Source organism: Onychomys torridus, chromosome 17, assembly GCF_903995425.1.
Source record: "Onychomys torridus chromosome 17, mOncTor1.1, whole genome shotgun sequence".
In the NCBI taxonomy this organism is placed as follows: Eukaryota; Metazoa; Chordata; class Mammalia; order Rodentia; family Cricetidae; genus Onychomys; species Onychomys torridus.
In genome coordinates this window covers 20,173,050-20,194,342 of record NC_050459.1, presented here as the reverse complement: position 1 = coordinate 20,194,342, position 21,293 = coordinate 20,173,050, and the positions used below count along the sequence as shown (strand labels likewise).

Genomic DNA, 21,293 nt, shown 5'->3' with positions numbered 1-21,293 from the left:
GAATGTGGGCGGGCAGGGGGGAAAAAGAAACCCGCAGCTTTGGTCCCTACAGTACAGACGCCCCCTAAGCTAACTCCACCTAGAAGCCACTTCGCGGGCTCCCAAGGGGGACCCGGCTGCCTTCCGCGTTGCTACCGTGAAGGACGCGAGCGGTTCCCAGAATTTGAGAGCTCATTGGATGGTAGTGTCGTCACTCGGAGTGACGTCACAGGGCGAGGCGCCGGCAGGAGGCGGGACCATGGAGACTGGGCTTCCGGCCCCTCCAGCTTGGGGGCGGGGAGGAATTGGGAAGGTAGGGTTTGGGGCCCCATCGTCCCGCAGGCGGCGCGCACTCCCTCCCGCGTCTCCCCTCAGCACCCCCGACCTGGCCCCTAAACTTTGGCGCCCAGCCGACTAACGCCCCTTCGGTGTACCCAACCCCGCTCCAGCAATCCCCCCCTCAACCCGGGCCAGTCCGCCCCACATCCCCTGAGGCCGCCGGCCGAGAGAGAGCCCAGGGCGCCTTTTGCACCCGCGCGGCGATCGCGGGGTGCAGAGGTAACCCCGCAGCGCCCGGCGTGGGGTTCCGCCGAAACGCCGGGTCGACCGCCTGGCAGTGTGGCCCGTAGCCCGCGGCCGAGGGCCGGGAAGCCTCTGCAAGCAGGCCCGGCCCCCCTCCGGAGGAGCGTCAACCACGGTGGGGCTGGTTTCCGAGGTGCTGAGCCCGGTTCGCGATGTTCGCTTTGTGGTTGAGGTTTCCAGGGGATGTGGGGGGAACTAGACCGGGAACCTCCTTCCAGCGCGATTGCCAGCTAGCAGAGTTGCTGCCAGTCGCTGAGAAGCGGCTCGGGGCGGAGAACGGTTTTAGTTAAAGGTACAGAGCTTGCTTACTTAGTTCAGTCACACTGGGATGGGGTCCGTTTTCGTCTGCATCGGAACCGCCAGAGGTTATCATTTTGTCTTCGCTGTTACACACATGAAATGAGTTGAATATTTTTAGGCTTTTGGGTTGGCGGTAGCTTGACCAAACAGTGTGGGGAATGGACTGAAAATGAATCCAGGATGTTTACTTTCTACTTGTATTTTCTGCTTACAGATAAAGATGTCTTTCTCCTTTTAACCGTCGCAGCAGATTACTAGACACTATTGACCAGAAATAAAAAAGCCTTTGGAGGCCATATCGTCTTCACGAGCACCTTCTTAGAGCCCATTTCTGTGTTTTGGGATCGCAAAAGTACCATTTTCACATCCAGAGCTAAGAAAACACTGTGACTGTTGGAAATGAACTTGAAGGAAATTTTACACCTTGACTATGCAAAACTCTGCCCTTACACTAGTTTTTTAAAAATAACTAAATTCTGCTATTTAATTGATGCCTTTTAAAAATACTAAATTATTCACTTCTTTTGCCTAGGTCTCTGTGTTGGCTAGTTGAAACAAAAAATAAATATGGCCTTCCACAGTTATAATTCATTCTTAGCTATTTTGTGGACAAGGTAAGGTTTGGGATTTCCCACAAATGTGTATATGAATTTGTTCATCTATATGGAAAATATGTGTGCAAAAGGGTTGGCGACACATGCCTTTAGTTCCAGCACCTGGAGGCAGAGGCAGGCTGATCTCTGTGTGATCGAGGCCAGCTAGGGCTATCTATATACTGAGACCCTGTCTCGAAAGAAGAAAAAGAAAAAAATATAGCAACAAAACAAAAGGATTGTCATAGTTCACAAAATCTTGCAGAATTTTAACTACATCCTTAGGAGGAGAATATTTAAACTGCTTTAGAATGCGGGCTGAGTAATTTTGTAGGTGTGTGATAGAGGAAAAATAGAGAACATGGTTTTAGAGTAGCATTTCTGTTATTGCATATACATGAGGACCTCAGTGGTGAAAAGAGGTAAAATGGTTCATGAACAAGCTCAGCCCAGGGCATGTTCCTATCTAACGTCTCTTGTCACTTACATATGTCTTCAGAATATTGCTGAAAACTCACCATGTGCCACATTCATTGTCTATTTGCCCTTTGGGCCATGTAAAGAGTATTTATATTGATATGTTTCAAAACTATGATTAAAGAATAGGAAAAGAGTATCTTTTAGCCAAAAACCAACCAATGCCTTGTCAATAGTTTTCTTTCCTTTTGTTCCTCTCTTCTTTTTTGGGGGGGGTGGGTGGGTGGGGGGGTGTTTGTTTGTTTGTTGTTTTGCTAGACAGGGTCTCACTTCGTAACTCTGGCTGTCCTGGAACTCACTATGTAGAACAGGATGGCCTTGAAGAGATCCACCTGCTCTTGCCTCCTGAGTGCTGGATTTAAAGGTGTGTGCTACTCTGTGACTGGCTGGTGGCCTGTAGCTCTCTTTACTTGGACGGGTTTTTGTTTGTTTGTTTTAGTTTCTCAAGACAGGGCTTCTCTGTGTAACCGCCATGGCTGTCCTGGAGCTCATTTTGTAGACCAGGCTGGCCTCTTATTCACAGAGATCTGCCTGCCTCTGCCACCCAAGAGCTGGGATTATAGGCATGTGCCACTGCTGCCTGGTCACTTGGATATGTTTTATTTTTAAGATCTTATGTTCTAGTTTAACTATAGTATTAGAATATAAAAATCATTGGTTGGAGTGCTTAATTCTAATTCTTATTTTTAAATGCTCTTGAGGAATTTTAGGGAAATTATGCCTCATCACTTTGAGGGAGTCCATAGATGCACAGACAAAGCAATATTACATAATTAGTCCTCACAGGGACTGTGAAGTTGCCTCATTAAAACATTGTTATCACTAGAGTAGTTAATGGCAAAAGTCAAATCTTCATCTACTTTGTAAGAGTAGATAGAGCCAGTACTATCAAACCTCACCCCTGGCAGAAATAGGTTTTCGAATAGATATTTTGTTACTAATAAGATGTTTTAAGGGTTTTGTTGTTGTTGTTTAATTACTGGAGAGAGCATACACCCCTGGCACACTTTTGGAGATCACAGGACAACTTGTAGGATAATCTGGGTCCCAAGGATTTAGCCAGGGTTGGACAGCAAGCACCTTTCCGCCCTTGAACTATCTCCCTGGCCTCTAGATGTTTACATTAACAGCGGCCGCACTTCTATGTTGCTATAGCAAATTACCCTTCAGAATTAGCTTATTAATATTTTTCATAAGGATATGTTCAATGATTGCTGCAGTTCAGCTGTTTAAGAAGTGATATTTTTGTGGGTAGAGGTATAGCTCAATGGGTGAACACTTGCCTAGCATGCATGGACTACTCTTGGCTTCAGTTCCCAGCACTGTCTTCTTAATAACACACACCTTTAACCCCAATACTCAGGAGGCAGAAGCAGGTGGATCTCTGTGAGTTTGAGGCCAGTCTGGTGTGCAGAGAGAGTTCCAGGACAGCCAGGACTACACAGGGAAACCCTGTCTCATATATATATATATATATATGAAAGTTGTATTTCTGGTTAGGGGGTTGGAGCTCAATGGTAGAACACATTCTTAGCATGTGTAAGTCCTGGGTTTATCAACACAAACACACACACACACACACACACACACACACACTTGTATTTCATTCATTAATAAACATCAGTTGCTTACAAGCTTATTGCTTTGTTTTAACCAGATAAAATACCTTTTTGGTTTGTACTACTACATCTCACTGAAAGAAGGTTCTCCTTTCTTTCCAGATTGCCTAGCCATTTTCTCTATCCTTCCTGCTCTCACCCCCCATCGCTTGCATCCCTCCACTTGCCAGATTCTCATTTACGGGTGACCTATGTGAAAAACTATGGAAGCAGGAAGTACTCCTATCCCAGTCTGCCAGGCAACAAAGGTCATCCTCTACGAACCAGACTCACACAAAAACTACACACGTCGACTCGCTGGCTACAAAATGTCCCCAATAAACCTGAACCGGAGCAAATCCCAGGAAAGCCTAAGCCGACGATCCCTCAGCCTCCCAAAGAAGCGAAGACAGAGATTGCAGAAGAAAAGCAATCTTTTAGACAAAAAATCATGGACGAATTTAAACATTATTACAATGGATTCTCTTTACTTTGGATTGACACCAAAGTCGCTGCCAGAATAGTTTGGAGGCTACTGCATGGACAGGCACTAACGAGACGAGAGAGGCGAAGGGTAGGCAAGAATCATATTTGACATGGAAAATGTAAAATTAAAAGGAAGTAAAACTTCACCTTAAAACTCCTTAGGTAACTCCCTGGTCACACTGGAGGCTCTGGGTTTGATGTAGAGTGCTGCCCTCCCTGAGGTGGAAATTATAACTATTGATCAGAAAGCAAAGCTGCCTGCCATGCCAGGGCCTGCCTTCCTTGAGCAGCTAAGCAAGACTCCAGCCCCAGAGAACCTGTTTCCTTCTCCTATTATGTACCTTCAACTGGCTGGAATGTCTGCCTACAGTCGGGAGGCTTTTCAGATTGATTTTTATTGTTTTAAATTGTGTATGTGTCTGCTAGTGGGCACATGAATGTGGCTGTAGGTGTCTAGAGAAGCCACAGGCATCTATCTGATCCCCTGGCACTGCAGTTACAGACAATTGTAAGCCACTTGACATGGGTGCTGGGAACCGAACTCTTGCCCTCTGGAAGAACAGCAAGTGCTCGTAACTGCTGAGCCATCTCTCCAGCTCTATAGTTGTGTTTTTAAAGTCTTCAAGGACTTGAGAGGCTTCGTATTTTTATATATTAGAAATATAAGCCAGGCAGTGGTAGCCACGCACACCTTTAATCCCAGTACTTTGGAGGCAGAGGCAGGAGGATCTGTTAAGTTCAAGGCCAGTCTAGTCTAGAGAGAGATTTCCAGGACAAGTCAGAGCTATGCAGAGAAACCTTGTCTCAAAAAAGAACCCCCTAACCCTAGCCCAATATGTAATGTTAATATATTAAATATATATGTGCATTTTTAAAACCAAGTGCAATGGAACATACTGCTAATCATAGGTACTGGGGAAACTGAGGCAGGAGGCTCAGCCTGGGCAACACAGCAAACCCCTCCTCTCCAAAAGGAAAAGTTAATTTTAACTAATACTGCATCATCAAAATGTGGACCCTTAAGAGATGCCACTAATGCATATTGATTATCATAGATTTCTTTGAGGATAAATAAATAGCCCATAAATGCCACTTGCTACGTTGAAGAGAAAACTTCACCTTTCCAGCTGTAGAAAACCTTATTTTTTCACACACTTTGAGTGCCAAGGCAGGCTGTTTCGGGGGCGGTTCTTGCTTTGTCTGAGGCACGTCCCGGGTGTATAATGTTGCTTGTGCATTTATCTCTTTAGCTGTTGAGAACTTGCGCAGATGTCTTCCGCTTGGTTCCATTTATGGTGTTCATAATTGTACCCTTCATGGAATTCTTGATACCAGTGTTTCTGAAGCTCTTCCCAGACATGTTGCCATCAACTTTTGAAAGTGAATCCAAAAAGGTATACAGGATTTTAAAACTTAAAAAAAAATTAATAGGCTTTAGTTTTTAGAGCGGTTTTGTAGGTTAACAGGAAAATTGGGCAGAAAGTACAGGCTTACCATATGCCACTCATACCCCACCCGTTTCCCGTTAGTAACTTGCATCACCATGGTCCATGTTATAACCGAGTAACTAATGTTAACATATTATACACTATTATTAATGAAAGCCCATGCTTGACGTTGGGCCTCGCTCTGGGGTGTGCAATTTTGTCAGCTCCACAGCACTGCCCTGTCCACCATCCCAGTGTCCTAAGGAGTAGTCCCACTATTCCAAAACCCACGTGTCCTCTCCATTTGTACCCATATGTTTCTCTTTCCGCCTGGCCACTGTAGACATTTTCACCCGTAGTCATGCCTTTTCCAGAGTGCTGTGCAATTTGAATCACACACTGTGCAGCCTTCTCAGACTGGATTCTTCCACTTAGCAATATGCATTTACAGTTCTTCCATGAGGGACTAGAGAGATGGCTCAGTGGTTAAGAGCAAACTTTCTGCTCTTGGCAGGGGACCCTGTTTCAGTTCCCAGCACCCAAGTGGTGGCTGACAGCCATCTGTAACTCCCATTTTCAGGGATCATCCAAAAAATGAATACTGAAGTCCTTCTATGAAAAGACATGGTTTTAATAATTCTATTTATGAATATATAAGTGTTTTCTAAATCCATTCACCTTTTGGAATTTACTTCTAACTTAGGCAGGTATAAATAAAAATGCAATGAATATTTGTGTTCAGGGTTTTTTTTTTTTAACTTGAGCAAGAGTGATTGCACCCAGTAAGACTATATCTAGCATTGTAAAAATTTGCTAAACTGTTTTCCAGAGCAGCCATGCATTCCGCACTCCACCCAAGAATGCTGCTCCCTGTCTTCCCCAGCACCTGATACTGTGCTTTGGATATTAACCATTCTAATAGGTGTGTAGTGGTTAGCTCCTTTGGCATCTCTATAACTTCTTGGAGGGAATGTATGTTTATTTTTCCCACCATGTGTGTGTGTGTGTGTGTGTGTGTGTGTGTGTGTGTGTGAGAGAGAGAGAGAGAGAGAGAGAGAGAGAGAGAGAGAGAGAGAGAGAAAATGTGTGGTGTACATGTGTGTGGATAGCCATGCATGTGTATGCATGCATGTATACCTTATAGAGTTCTGAGATAGATAGATAGATAGATAGATAGATAGATAGATAGAAGATAGATAGATAGATAGAGATGGACAGAGATAGATAGATAGAAGATAGATAAATAGATAAATAGATAGAAGATAGATAGATAGATAGAAGACAGATAGATAGATAAATAGATAGAAGATAGATAGATAGATAGATAGATAGATCATCAGCTCTCCACTTTGTATTTTGAGTAGTCAGGGTCTCTCACTTAAGCCCACAGCTCACTGATATGGCTAGTGTAGCTAGCCAGCTTGCTTCTGTGTCCACAGAGTAGGACTACAGGCAGGTGGGACTCTAGTTCCTATGCCCCCACCCCCCAGCTGAGTCATCTCCAAAGCCTCTTTTGCCCACTTTGTAATTGGGTGTTTTGTTTCTTATTGTTGTTTCGAGTTCTCTGTGTATCTGTATATAAGCCCTTTCTCAAATCTATACTTTGTAAATATTTTCTCACAGTCTTTGCTTCATACTTTGCCCCAGTCCTGGAAATGACCCTAACTTTTTCCTTCCTTTCCATTGCTGTGAAGGATCCCAGGTCTTTGCCAGTGATAGGCAAATGATTGAGTAAGCCACACCCCATACTTGTGGTTCATCTTTTCAGAGGACAAACACTTTAAATGACCATGCCTTTGGAGTTACAGCTAAAAGCTGGTTAACAAACTCAAAGTCACTTAGATCTTATGTGTATGAGTGTCGGTCTGCATGTATGTCTGTGCATCAATCACATGCCTGCCTGGTGCCTGAGGAGGCCAGAAGAGGACACTGGACCTCCTGGAACTGGAGTTACAGAGGGGAATGTAGGTGCTAGGAACCTGGGTCCTCTGGAAGTCAGTGCTTTTAACTCCTGAGCCATTTCATCAGCCCCAAGTTAAATTTTTCTAATATTTTTTTCTAGAATTTTTATAGTTCTATAATTTGTCTTTGCGTGTATAATCCAGTTCATTTTTATGAAAGTTTGTAATAACAGTATCAGGGTTTTTTATATGTAAATATCTAGTTTTTCTATTATTGTTTATTGAATATTCTATCTCTAATATATTTTATTATTTGTTTTGTTGTTGTTGTTTTTCGAGACAGGGTTTCTCTGTGCAGCTTTGGAGCCTTTCCTGGAACTCACCCTGTAGCCCAGGCTGGCCTCGAACTCACAGAGACCTGCCTGCCTCTGCCTCCCGAGTGCTGGGATTAAAGGCGTGCGCCACCACTGCCCGGCCTGTTTTGGGTATTTTTGAGACAGGGTCTCACTATGTAGACCAGGCTGTCCTGTGATTCACAGAGATCTGTCTGCTTCTGCCTCCCAAAAGCTGGGATTATGGGTGTGTGCCATCATGCCCAGCCTCTCTACTGTTATTTTAACTGCTTGAAAGAGAGGAAGGAGAAAGAGATGGAAGGAAGGAAGGAAGGAAAGAAGGAAGGAAGGAAGGAAGGAAGGAAGGAAAGAAGGAAGGAAAGAAGGGAGCTATAAGTTCAAAGTCAACCTGGTTTACCTAGTAAGTTCCAAAAACTAGAAAATAATAAAAGAGCTAACATGATGCCTCAGAGTTTAAGAGCACTGGCTGTTCTTGCAGAAGACCCAGGTTGGATTCCCAGCACCACACTGTAGCTCACAACCATCCGTAACTCCAGTTCCAAGGGGTCCAATGCCTTCTGGCTTCTGTGGACAGATATATGTGCAGGCAAAATACCCATAAAATAAAAATGAAGATTTTTAAAAGGTTTATTTAAAATAATAATTAAAACAAACATCTACTGTTAGTTGGTTAATGAGTATTAGGTATGGTTTATCCTCAGTGTCTGTGAAGTGTACCAGGGAAGGTGCCTTAGTGACCAGAAAGGGGTTGGGCTAGAAAAGAAGCCCCCCACCCCCCTCGCTTGTCACTGTCGCTACTAGACAAGTGTCCTAGAGGTGGAAGCAAAGCTCTCCTCATGGACAATGAAATCTGCCCATCAGTAAGACTAGAAAGTGCCATCTAAAAAACAGAAACCGTTTCAGGGAAGGAATGGAGCTGAGGTTCAGAGAATGGGTGAAATTTTACCACAGTCCGTAAGTCTGGGAGAAGGCTGGTCAAGGACTCCGTAGCAGGAGGCAGACAAAAGGGATGTCAGGTTGGAAAGCATCGCCACTCACAGGAATTTGAACTTGAAATTGAATTTGAACTTCACCTCTGACTATGGTGAATAGAAGCTAAAACGTGAAGCAGTAATGGGCGACATGATTAGAAAATTGTTTTAGGAAAATAATTTTCCTGGCAGAAGGACAGAGCCAAGGAAGGAAATAAGCAGGGCCTACACCATGAGGTTGACAGTAAGAATAGAGACTTGAAGACAGATTGAGATAGTTCCTTTTCCCCTTTCTATTCTGTGCTTGTGTTCTGTTTGAGACAAGGTCTCTATGCAGCCCTGGCTGGCCTGGAACTCCTTATGTAGAACACGCTGGCCTTGAGCTCACAGAGATCCACCTGCCTCTGCCTCCTGAGTGCTGGGATTAAAGGTGTGGGCCAGCACATTTTTTTTCTTTCTTCTTTTAGCGATGTGAGGAACAGAACCCAGAACCCAGGGCCTTGTGCATGCTTGGCAAGCACTCTGCCACTGAGCTATACCCCTAGACCTTAATTTGAGATCAAAGTGGAAAAAAATAAAACTATAATGTTTAACTACCTGAAGATGGTTTAATTCACTTAAACTCTAGCTGGATGGCCTCTGCAAGCTGCTAGAATTGCAGGCCTTAATTTACTTACATTAAAATAATCAGGATCTAGAAAGAACCCACAGCATTCTAATGAAAATGTTCTTGAATAAATGACTTAACTGTATCCACCTTCTGTCAACCTTGGGCCCAGCATTTTGACCGTGGTTATTTCAAAAATCCTACCTACCACTGCATTTCTGATGACAAGTGAGGATTTACAACTACTACTCAACAGTGTCTTAAGAATGTAAAATAAGTCAGGAATGGTGGCGCACACCTTTCATTTCAGCACTCAGGTGGCAGAGGCAGGTGGATCTTTCCAAGTTCGAGTCCAGCCTGGTCAACATAGTGAGTTCTAGGACAGCCAAGGATCTATAGAGAGACCCTGTCTCAAAAAAAGCAACCAACAACAACAAAAAAGAATGTATATTTAATTCTCTTCTGTATAGTGCTTCCCCCCACCAATCTATTACAGCACATAACACTATATTATGATTAGATATTTCCTATTTAAACTGTAAAGTTGATTAGCATAGAGTTAGTTTCTTTGTAGAGCAAAATCTGGGGCTATCTACCAGAGTTTGGTTTAAGTAGCAGCCTAGATGAGGTTAAGAGGTAGTGACTCATCTGATAAGAAAGCCTTTCATTGGGGCTTATCATCATTGTATTAATGAGAAATAAATGCAAGATTAAGGAGACAAGTTAAGTAGATGCCCCTTTACAGTGGTTGGGTTTTGTTTTTTTGTTTTTGTTTTTTTAAAGATTTATTTATTATGTATACAGTATTCTGCCTGCATGTGTGCCTGCAGGCCAGAAGAGGGCACCAGATCTCATTACAGATGGTTGTGAGCCACCATGTGGTTGCTGGGAATTGAACTCAGGACCTCTGGAAGAGCAGCCAGTGCTCTTAACCTCAGAGCCATCTCTTCAGCCCCATGGTTGGGTTCTTACAAACTTGCTAATAGTGTTACTATCATATGTGTGGTGGGGATGCACAGTAGCAAGGTGGTAGTTATTTCTCTCATCATTACCAACCTGCAGTTGGGATTAACTTTTTTCCTTTTCTATTAAGGAAGAAAAACAGAAAAAGAAGATGGCTGCAAAATTGGAAATAGCAAAATTCCTTCAGGAGACAATGACAGAAATGGCGAGGAGAAACCGAGCCAAGTTGGGAGACGACTCTTCACAGCTTTCCTCCTATGTAAAACAGGTGTCGGGCTCACGCTAGGCCAGCGACTTCTGGGCTGGAGTTACAGAAGAAGCATGGCATCATGGATCATCCAGATTGTTCAGAATCTTTGATATGCCACATAGCTAAATTATAAATACACAGCATTTTAAACATTTAGTTTGGAAAAAAAACAAAAAAAATAAAAAACAGAGCCACAACAAAGCTACCTTAAAGTGATCATCTTGGAAAGAAAGATCAGGGGTTGGGGATTCAGCTCAGTGGTAGAGCGCTTGCCTAGCAAGCACAAGGCCCTCGGTTCGATCCTCAGCCCCCCCCCCCCAAAAAAAAGAAAGATCAGTACAAACTTTAGAAATACTCAAAAAAAAAAAAAAAAAAGCTGGGCGGTGGTGGTGTACGCCTTTAATCCCAGCACTTGGGAGGCAGAGGCAGGTGGATCTCTGTGAGTTCGAGGCCAGCCTGGTCTACAAAGCGAGTTCCAGGACAGCCAGGACTGTTACACAGAGAAACCCTGTCTAGAAAAACCAGAACAAAAGAAAAGAAAAAATATACTCCTGATTTTTCTAGTGACCAAGTTTGATTCTAGAAAGATTTGTGTTGCAGGGGTGGGGCAGGGCGTGTTAGACTAGGCATTGAACCTGGCATGCATCCAACACAAGTACCCAGTCTCCCACGGAGACACCGTTCCACACTAGACCTGTTTTTTATTCCCAGTGACCCACAGGATCCATTCCCAGACAATCCATAGAGTCTTTAACTGCTTTGACATTTCTCAAATAGTCTACTAAGAGGTTCATGTAAAGTGGGAAACTACTTTTAACTGGCCTTTGTCCCATTGCCTAGGTCCAGACAGGCCACCGGCCCAGCACTAAGGAGATAGTTCGCTTCTCCAAACTCTTCGAGGACCAGTTAGCCCTGGAACACTTAGATCGACCCCAGCTGGTTGCCCTGTGCAAGCTGCTGGAATTGCAGTCCTTTGGAACAAACAATTTGCTCCGCTTCCAGCTCCTCATGATGCTGAAGTCCATAAAAGCAGATGACCAAGTAAGATTCGAACCCCAGCAATAGTGTGTGGGGGTACCTTTGTGAAGTGCAATATTTTCTGTTGGGTCTGCCGTAGACTCATTCTGGCAAAATGAATGGTTTAAAAATCCATTGCTATGACAACTTCAACTTTCGCTCGCTACCCATTTCAATATTTGTTGTCTCAGGATCTATTTTCCTTGAGAAGGCCATTGTAAGCAGCCGCTAATCTGGATGTATTAGCCAGAACTAATCTAAAGTAGTTAGGACCTGCTGGGGAGGAAGTGTTGGCTCAGTGGTTTCTTGGCGGCACTCCCCTATCTCTCACACACATATACACACACACACACACAGAGACACACAGACACACACACATACTGAGAGAGACACAGACACACACAGAGACACAGACATACACATGGACATACATATATACACACACAGAGACACAAACACAGACACACACAGTCATACACACACATACAGAGAGAGACACAGACACACACACAGAGACACAGACACACACAGAGACATACACACAGACACACACACAGAGACACAGACACACACAGAGACACAGACATACACACGGACATACATATATACACACACAGAGACACAAACACAGACACACACACAGAGACACAGACACACACAGAGACATACACACAGACACACACACAGAGATATACATACATACACACACACACAGACATACACACAGAGACACACACACAGACATACACACACACACACACACAGACACACACACACCTCTGCCTCTGTTTCACAGAGGGGCACTCACGGCAAAGTTAATCTTCTACTGCGTGAGTTACTAAAAGAAGAGGGTAGCAGAGCACAAGGCTGGCCATCTTGCGAAAGACACCATTTGGAGCATAACTACTAATTAGGTTCCTTTAAAACCTGGAAAGAATGTTCCCTGAGTCAGAATCAGCTGCTGTAATACTCTACTTGGGGGAGCAGGTTTCCCCAAACAGAGAAGACATGAGCACATTGCCCTATTTAGATTTTGGATCGGTATAAACAATACCAGTCCTAGAGCTGCAGTTTTGGGTCACATGCAGAAATTGCTATTTATCAGGAGGAGTCTTGTGAACCAGAGAAGTCAGGCCGTTCTGAGAGAGTGATAGGAAAACAGTCGGAGGCACACAACTAATGGTATTGGAAAGCTTTTCACGACAGGTTTTTTTTTTTTTTTTTTTTTTTTTTTTTTTTTTTTTTTTTTTTTTTTTTTTTTTCTAACAAGCCCTCCAAAGGAAAAGGGGATGTTACAACCAGGCAAAATCCCAACCAAGACAGGAAATACTTCACTGTTGGGGATAGGATGTTGGGGGCGGTTCCATGATGACCTTTTATCGCTGTCCGTTAGCAGCATCCTTGCATCTCACTAGCCACCTTCCAAAGTTGTTGGTTTGCAGGAGTCAGTGTAAGGGGCAGAGGGCCAAAGCATTGGACTTGGGTTTCTGTCGATTCTGCTGGACTAGAGGCGTTGAGTAAAGTTGAAACCCAAAGATCCAACACTTGTTCCTTCCACTTCTTGCAGATAATTGCCAAAGAAGGGGTGAAGGCTTTGAGTGTGTCAGAGCTACAGGCCGCCTGCCGGGCCCGAGGGATGAGATCGCTGGGCCTCACAGAGGAGCAACTGAGGCAGCAGCTCACAGAGGCAAGCCGTACTCCAGCCCCCTTCGCGTCCCGGCCCGATTTCTACTTCACAGGTTGTAGTAGTCAGCTCTCTGTTGCCTTGGCAACAGGCATCTGGTGGAAGGGAGATGTATTTTGGCTCATGGCTTCCAAGCCTTCAGCCGGCAGTTGGCAGTTGCTTGGTGCCACTTCTCTGGTTCTCTGCCAGCACAGTTTATCTTGCAGAACTCCACAGCCGAGAAGTCTTGTTCATTTTATGGTGGTCCAGAAGCAAAGAAAGACACGCACGCCTTTAATCCCAGCACTCGGGAGACAGCGGCAGGCAGATCTCTGTGAGTTCGAGGCCAGCCTGGTCTACAGAGTGAGGTCCAGGACGGCCAGGCCTAGGAAATGAGACCCTGTTTTGTTTTGTTTTTTTAAAAAGGCAAAGAAAGAGGAGACAAGGTCCCACAGTTCCCTTCAGTGGTCTAACTACTTCCCGTGGGGCCCCTCACCCCCTAAAAGTTCCACACTCCCTAGTAGAGCCATAGTCTGGTGAGCAAGCTTTCAACACCCAGAACTTGGAGGAACATTTAAGGTTCAAACAGCTAAGCCACCATGCCTCAATGGCTTTATTTCATGGAGCAGTTAATCATACCCTAAAGAGATTCCTCTGTTTTCCTCTCGGATAGGGACAGGGAACCACATAGTTTCCTATAGTGCTATTACAAACCACCACGGTTAAAATGATCACAACCTGCTGGGCGGTGGTGGGGTGGTAGCGCACGCCTTTAATCCCAGCACTTGGGAGGCAGAGCCAGGCAGATCTCTGTGAGTTCGAGGCCAGCCTGGTCTGCAGAGCTAGTTCCAAGAAAGGCACAAAGCTACACAGAGAAACCCTGTCTCAAACAAAACAAAACAAAACAAAAAAAAACAAAAAACAAACAAACAAAAAAAGACCACAACAGCAGCCCAGAGGTCACAAGTGCAGGCTGTGCTCCCTTTTGGAGTCTGGGGAATAATCCACTCCCAAACTCCTTCACACTTTGGCTCAACCTTGTTCCCTGCTGCTGTAGGGAGGAAGAAGTTCTCACTTCCTCACTGCCAGCCCGCCTACTCTCAGCTCCAAGGGGCCCCCTCCTCCATCTGCAAAATCTGCCATGTGCCAGACCCTGCTCGGGCCTCACATCTTACACTTCCCATTTTGGGCCTCCAGGTCTAGTGATTAGGTAAAGCCTCCCCCCCCCACTCCACCCCCATCTTATCTCAGAGTAGACTGACTTGGGACCTCAATTCCATCTGTAAAATCCCTCCATAAAGCATCTAGACCAGTGGTTCTCAACCTTCCTGATGCTGTGATCCTTTCCTATAGTTTCTTATGTTGTGGTGACCCCACACACACACCATGAAATTAGTTTTATTGCTACTTTCTAACTCTAATTTTGCTACTGTCATGAATTGTAATGTAAATATCTGTGTCTTCCTGTGGTCTCAGGCCACCCCCTGTGAAAGAGTTATTCAATCCCCAAAGGGGTCATGACCCACAGGTTGAGAATCACTGATCTAGACTCATGGTTGAACAACTGGAAGGTGCGTATATATGGTAGATCTTGGGGCCAACTTGGAATTTGCCTATACCAAAGTAAGGACCTTGGCAGAAATTCTCATAAAAGGGCTCTCATTGTCAGTCTGTGCAGGGTCCAGACGGTGTCCGGAGCCCACTTTGGCTGCTTCTCCTCTTGGGCTCCAAATTAGTATGCAGTGTTGGCTTTGGTAGCAGATGTCTGTACCGCCCATCAGAGAGCACACTTGGATTCTAACAGCAGCAGTGCATTGGAAAACCAAGGAACGGTTCCGGATGAGTCCTCAGTGTTATCACTGTGAACGCTACTGTACCGTGTAAAGATGACTTGGGGACAGGAGCCAGTTTGTCCCTGGAAACCACGTTAGGTGGCTGCTCTCCTCTTACACGGCACACTAGCTGTAACTAGAAGATGAACATTTATAGAGCAATCCCAGCGCATGGGAGGCTGGGGCAGGAGGAGGACCATACAAGCTTGGGCTACGTAGTAAGTTTCAGGACAGCATGGATTCAGAGTGAGACCTTGTCTCCAGAAAATAAAAGATCTTTAAAATGATAAACGTGAGCTGTCTTTTAACAAAGACATGTCACATCCACGTATCAGCCAAGTTCAGACTTTGTCAGATCTTGGATAGAAGGGCACTTATGCATTGCTAGTTGAAAATGAAAACATCAGGAAGACAAAACCACATCATCTTTCAAAATTTAAAAACACACACCCATACCCTGCCTGGCTTTGGTAGCTGGTACCTGTAATCCTAGCATTTAGGAAGCTGAATAGAGGATCATCAAGAGTTGCAGGCCAGCCTGGGTGGTAGAGGGCATGAAACCCTGTCCTGAAAAACAACAGAAAACCTGGAGGCCAGAAGCATCTCAGGGTCACCCGAAGTTGCAGTCAGAGACAGCTGTGAGCCGCCTGGTGTGGGTGTGGGACCCGAGCGTAGGTCCTCTGCAAGACGGTTGGTGGGTTTAGAGACAGGACCTCACTATGTAGCCCTGGCTAGCCCAGAACGATGTAGCCCTGGTTGCCCTTGGGCTCAGGGATCCCCCTGCCTCTACTTCCGAGTGCTGGAACTACATTCCCACCACACTCATCTTGGCAGCGCCATTTTTAATTATCCCAAAGGTCATTAACAGGATTTTCAAATAAAATACAGCATTTCCGTACAATGGAAACCTGTCCAAATATTTAAGGGGGCATTACTGCATCCACTGGCATGAATCAATTTCAAGGGATTTCAGTGGGGATAAAAAGCCGAGGCCGAAAAAGGCTAGCAAGAAGGCTCAGCTGGCGAAAGCCTGACTCCTGAGTTCAGTTTCCAGAACCAGGGGCAGAAGGACAGAATCCCTTGGAAGAGTTGTCCTCTGACCTTCACACTCAGGTCCACACTTAGGCATTTTACACACACACACACACACACACACACACACACACACACACACACAAGCAAACAAAAGTGTGTGTCACTCATTCTGTAGAGATTTTACAAAACAATGTGATGCAGTGGCCCATGCTATAATCCCAGCACTTAGGAGTCTTGGCATAAGTGAGAGACTGGGCTGCATAGCAAAAATAAAATAACAACAACAACAAACAAAAAAACGTGGTCATGTTGATGCTTTAAAACCTTCATGCTAATGTTGATTTCTTTGGTTAATAAAGTTGTTTATTACTTTGAAACAGGCTCTTACTATATAGCTCAGGCTAGCCCTGAACTCAGCTTCCTGCCTCAGCCTCCCAAGTCTAGATTCCAGGATGCCCTGGCTTCTGGTGTATTCTTTCACACCATCTACTTTTTGCTTTGGAGAAAGCTATTTGGATCCGGAATTGGCTGGAGAGTTTAAGTGACCAGTGGGAGTGGTTGCTAGGTACTTGCCCAGGGGCAGAAACTAGGATGCTGGTTCTCCCATCCTGGTGCCACAGGTTATCAGTGTGCTTGGGAAGCCACAGATGAGCGGACCTCCTTCCTGGCTGCAGCAGCCTCTGACTCCATGTCTTGTTGCATTCCCCTCTAGTGGCTGGACCTCCACCTGAAGGAGAATGTCCCCCCCTCTCTTCTGCTCCTGTCTCGAACCTTCTACCTGATAGACGTGAAGCCAAAGCCTATTGAGCTGCCACGGAGTATAGAGGTCAGTGAGCGGTGCCGGTCCTGGACATCTATCATTGTAGGCCTCTCCGGAGACCAGGGTCTTCACGCCAGAGCAGACACTACTGTGGGAATTTACCTGGCACGGACGTCTAGTAGTCTTCATTAGCAACTCCTATACTCCTTCTAAACCATGGCTCCTTTTCTCTCTTGTTTCATTTGTTCGGATGTCTATACATTTTCAAGCCAATAAGGACTAACTTAGAATGTTAACCTTTTGTCTCCCGTCAACTCATTAATCCTTTTTTTTTTCTTTACTTGTAGTTTTTAAATTGTTTTTGTTGTTCAAGACAGGGTTTCTCTGTGTAGCCCTATCTGTCCTTGGATCCCCTCTGTAGACCAGGCTGGCCTCTAACTCAGATATCTACCCGCCTCTGCCTGCCTCCTGAGTGCTGGGATTCAAGGTGTGCACCACCACTGCCCTGCTTTTATTTACTTATATATTTTTGTTAAAGACTTGGAGCAAGACCCTAATTGCCAAATTGTTTTGTGTTTTGAGGGTTTTGTTTGTGTGTTCTGGGATGCATCTCACTGTGAAGCCTTGATTAGCCTGGAGGTCACTGTGTATACCAGGCTGGTCTTTCTGTTTTTGTTTTTTGAGACAGGGTTTCTCTGTGTAGCCCCTGCTGGTGTAGAACCAAGTATTTTAAATCCGAGATTCTAAATAGTGTGCAACTTTATATGTAGGATGCTCCAAACTCAAATGCTAACTTGCTATTGTAGGAGCATATTCCATGAAACTCAAGAAAGGCTTGGTCTGATAAAGAGAAATGAGTTTGACTTAGCCTACCAGGCATGGTAGTGCACCCCTTTAACCCCAGCACTGGAGAGGTAAAGGCAGAGGACTCTCTGTGAGTTCAAGACCAGCCCGGTCTATACAGTGAGTTTCAGGTCAACCTTCACAGTAAGATGCATCTCAAAACAAGAAAATAGAGAAAGATGTAGTCAGGCATATGCCTTTAATCCCAGCAGCGGTGAGTTCTAAGTCAGCTAGATCTACATAGTGAGACCCTGTCTGTCTCTTATCTCTGTCTCTGTCCCTGACACACACACACACACACACACACACACACACACACACACACACACACACACAGAGTCAGAGGAAGGCAAATGACTTCAAGGCACATACATATCCCTTTACTGGAGGAATTTACACTGACGTAATGTTTTCCCCAGGTTCCAAAGACAAACCCTGTCATGCCGTCATCTACACCCTGTGAGTCACAAGAAGATGTTGTCGATCCTGCACCTCAGCTAAAGGGAACTAAGGTTAGCTACTTTCTTTCGACTTGATTAAGCTGGAAAAGTTTTCCTCAGTGTTTACTTTCTTTTCCTCCGAACAAGATCTGACTGTGTAGCTCAAGCTGGAGTCAAAACTCCTGACCCTTTGCCTCAGCCTCCCAAGTGCTGAGATGACAGGCGTGCACACGCAGCCAATTCTCCACATTTTTAATCCTCCCAATGAAACTGATTCATTGTGTTCAATACATTATACTTGGTAATAAAGAACCTCTATTATACTGTTTAATCTTTCTTAAAAAAATCAACATACAGGACGAGGGATGTAGCTCATTGGTAAAGGGCTCGTGGCAAATTGTGAAACCATGGCTTCCATCCCCAGCTGTACCAAAAATAATTTTTTTTTTTCGAGACAGGCTTTCTCGGTGTAGTTTTGGTGCCTGTCCTGGAACTTGCACTGTAGACCAGGTTGGCCTCGAACTCACAGAGATCTGCCTGGCTCTGCCTCCCGAGTGCTGGGATTAAAGGCGTGAGCCACCACCGCCTGGCCAAAAATAATTTTTTAAATCAACATTTTAATTACATGTAATTTTCAGATTTTTTGGCCTTTCAAAACCTACAAGATAGACAGTAGTTAAGAGTTCCTGGTACTCATGGTGGATCCTCATGTTGTATTAAATCACTAATCTCTCAGTTCTGATGTTCAAGGATGAAGAATTTATACAGCTGCCCCCAGTACCATCCTCACTCATCACACCATCAGCAACCATTTCCAAAGAAGCAGTAAGTAATCTACGGAGAAAGCACTCTCCCCCAGTCATCTGTAAGGGCACGGAGACTCCAGAACCATGAGTACCACCGAACACCGCACAGTCTTCCTATCATCCAAACAGGAAGCTGGAGGCTGCACTCCAGCCATCTCCTAGTTGCTTTTTACCTCAGTTATCCAAAAGTAGAGAGAAAAAAAAGCAACCAACCCCCACCAATGCAGCGGTGGAGCAGGACCTAAGCATGTAAAGTCTAGAAGCTAATTACACTGTAGGCAGAACCTGATTTTTTTTATGTGCTAAATGCAAAATAGTTTCCACATGTTATATAGTTTCCACAGGCTTCTGATGTCAGGAAATACTAGCGGGAAAATAAAGTTTTTAGGAAAATGCATGTAAATAAGAAATTTCCGTGCCCACTTCTCCCGTTCAGGTGAAGGAATTTGGGGACAGGCAGAGAGCACGACCCAAGTGAACGGTTAGGAAGGTCACTGGGTGGAGGGATTGGTTGGGGGAGAGACGAACTGTGTCTGACAGTCCCGCTGTGGGATGGGATAGTCTGTGAACAACCTTGTAGCTGGGAAGGCATTCAGAAAATGGTCCCAAGGCCTGTGCTCTTCACCTGTAGTACCAAAGCAATGGACACACGTGACGTCATGGCCACTGTCTAGTTGCTTTTCCTTGAGGAGGGAGCGGGTGGCGGAAGCTCACACTAGTCCAGGCTTTCCTGGAATTGGAGCCAGTTCTCCTTCCTCGCCCGCCTGGGGGCAAGGGTTACACTCAAGCTACACACACTGAGCCTGGCTTGTGGCCATCAGTTTGGCTAAGAAGGTAAAGGGGGATGGGATGCCTGAAGAATTGACACTGGTTAAAGTCTTGCTTCGTACCTAGATCCTCCAGGCCAAATCCCAGAAGACCTCCCAGAACAGCAAGGCCAATTCCAAAGGAGCCTAAGGACCCCTTGAAGATGGAGCTCACTCTCTCCAGTCACTGTCCCCTCAGCAGTGACATCCATGAAGGAATTCCAGCTAAGACCGTCTGGCTTGAGATAAAGGGTCAGTCATTAAGTCGTTGGAGGCCTCGTGACCGTTCCAGAGATTCGAGCAGTGGCACCACGGTCAGGCCATTTAGAGAAGCTTAATTGCAGTCTATTTCTACTGTATCGTTGTAGTCCTACTAAACTTTGCATAAAGCCCACTCCCACGTTGTTTCGGAATGGCCTCCTGTTTGTGTGCACTTGAGGGCGAGTGTTGGAGAGTGAACTGTGGGCCCCATGGTTTCTAGGCAAGTACTCTATCCCTGGACTGTATCCCTCATCCTTTTCCTTTTTTTAAGTTTTGAGGTAAGATCTAAATTGCCCAAGCTAGCCTTGAATTTTAAACCCCCCTCCCCATCTCCCAAGTAGCTGGGATCACAGCCCAGTTGGTCCAGAGCTTTGAAGAGGAAATGTATTCCACATGGAGTCAGCTTGGCACCTTCCATACCTCTGCCTCCTATGGTGTGGAATCCCTTGTCAGAACATGGAGATCATTTTTAAGAGCACCTGGCAAACCTTTGCAGAGAGGCTCCTCAGTGGAACAGTGTCCTAAGTACCTGGGGGCCAGGTTGGATATACTTCCCAGTAGGGATATACTTTCTTGGAGGAAAAGAGGTTTAAAACAGATTTGTGGTGCCAGAGGGGCTGTTCAGTGGTTAAGACCATTTGATCTTGCAGAGGATCAGGGTTCTGTTGCCAGCACCCTCTTCTGAATTCCACGGGTACCAGTCATGCATGTGAAACACTCCTAGAAATAAATCTTGAAAAAAACCAAAAAGATTAACTAGTCAGGCAGCAGTGGCACACACTTTTAATCCCAGTACTCGGGAAGCAGAGGCTAGTAGCTCTCTGTGAAGTGAGGCCAGCTTGGTCTACAGAGTTCCAGGACAGCCAGAGCTACATAGTTAGACCCTATCTCGAAAAAACAAACAAACAAAAAAGGAAAAAGACATCCCCATCCTGTGTCCAGAGGCTGCAGGAATCTGGGAGGCAGACACTATTCTAGCACATAACTAATCTTAACCATTTGTGCTGGTCACCCAGCCACAGTCACAGAGGTTGGTAGTAAGCCCTGATACAGTCCCTTCACTACTTGGTAACAAGCAGTAAGTCAGAGATTTATGCTTAGTGTTTCCCGTGGACAAGCAGCCAATCAAGAGCATCTTCCTTTGGCTGTAGAGAGAAAGGGGAAAGGTATTGCTGCCTTTGCACAATAAAGTTAGGGTTTCTTACTATGAAATTGAAAGTTGGGTTGGGGATTTAGCTCAGTGGTAGAGCGCTTGCCTAGCAAGCGCAAGGCCCTGGGTTCGAGCCTCAGCTCAAAAAAAAAAAAAAAAAAAAAGAAGAAATTTTAAGTTAGATGGGATCACA

At 45.1% G+C, this 21,293-nt stretch overlaps 1 protein-coding gene across 6 annotated transcripts; it reads left to right on the top strand.

Annotated features, from left to right (window-relative positions):
* The first annotated feature begins 227 nt into the window (after positions 1-227).
* Letm2 (leucine zipper and EF-hand containing transmembrane protein 2) lies at positions 228-20,102 on the top strand. Of its 6 annotated transcripts, none has more exons than XM_036166299.1 (11): positions 228-676; positions 1,076-1,475; positions 3,653-4,103; positions 5,266-5,409; positions 10,368-10,505; positions 11,328-11,528; positions 13,072-13,191; positions 16,747-16,860; positions 18,057-18,149; positions 18,828-18,902; positions 19,778-20,102. In XM_036166299.1, exons 2-11 carry the CDS (start codon positions 1,429-1,431, stop codon positions 19,838-19,840), a joined length of 1,446 nt encoding a protein of 481 aa, XP_036022192.1. In that variant the 5' UTR covers positions 228-676; positions 1,076-1,428; the 3' UTR covers positions 19,841-20,102. The 6 variants fall into 6 exon arrangements, with proteins under 6 accessions (XP_036022192.1, XP_036022193.1, XP_036022194.1 ...); XM_036166300.1 differs by having other exon boundaries at positions 228-694; XM_036166301.1 differs by having other exon boundaries at positions 228-706.
* Positions 20,103-21,293: the final 1,191 nt, after the last annotated feature.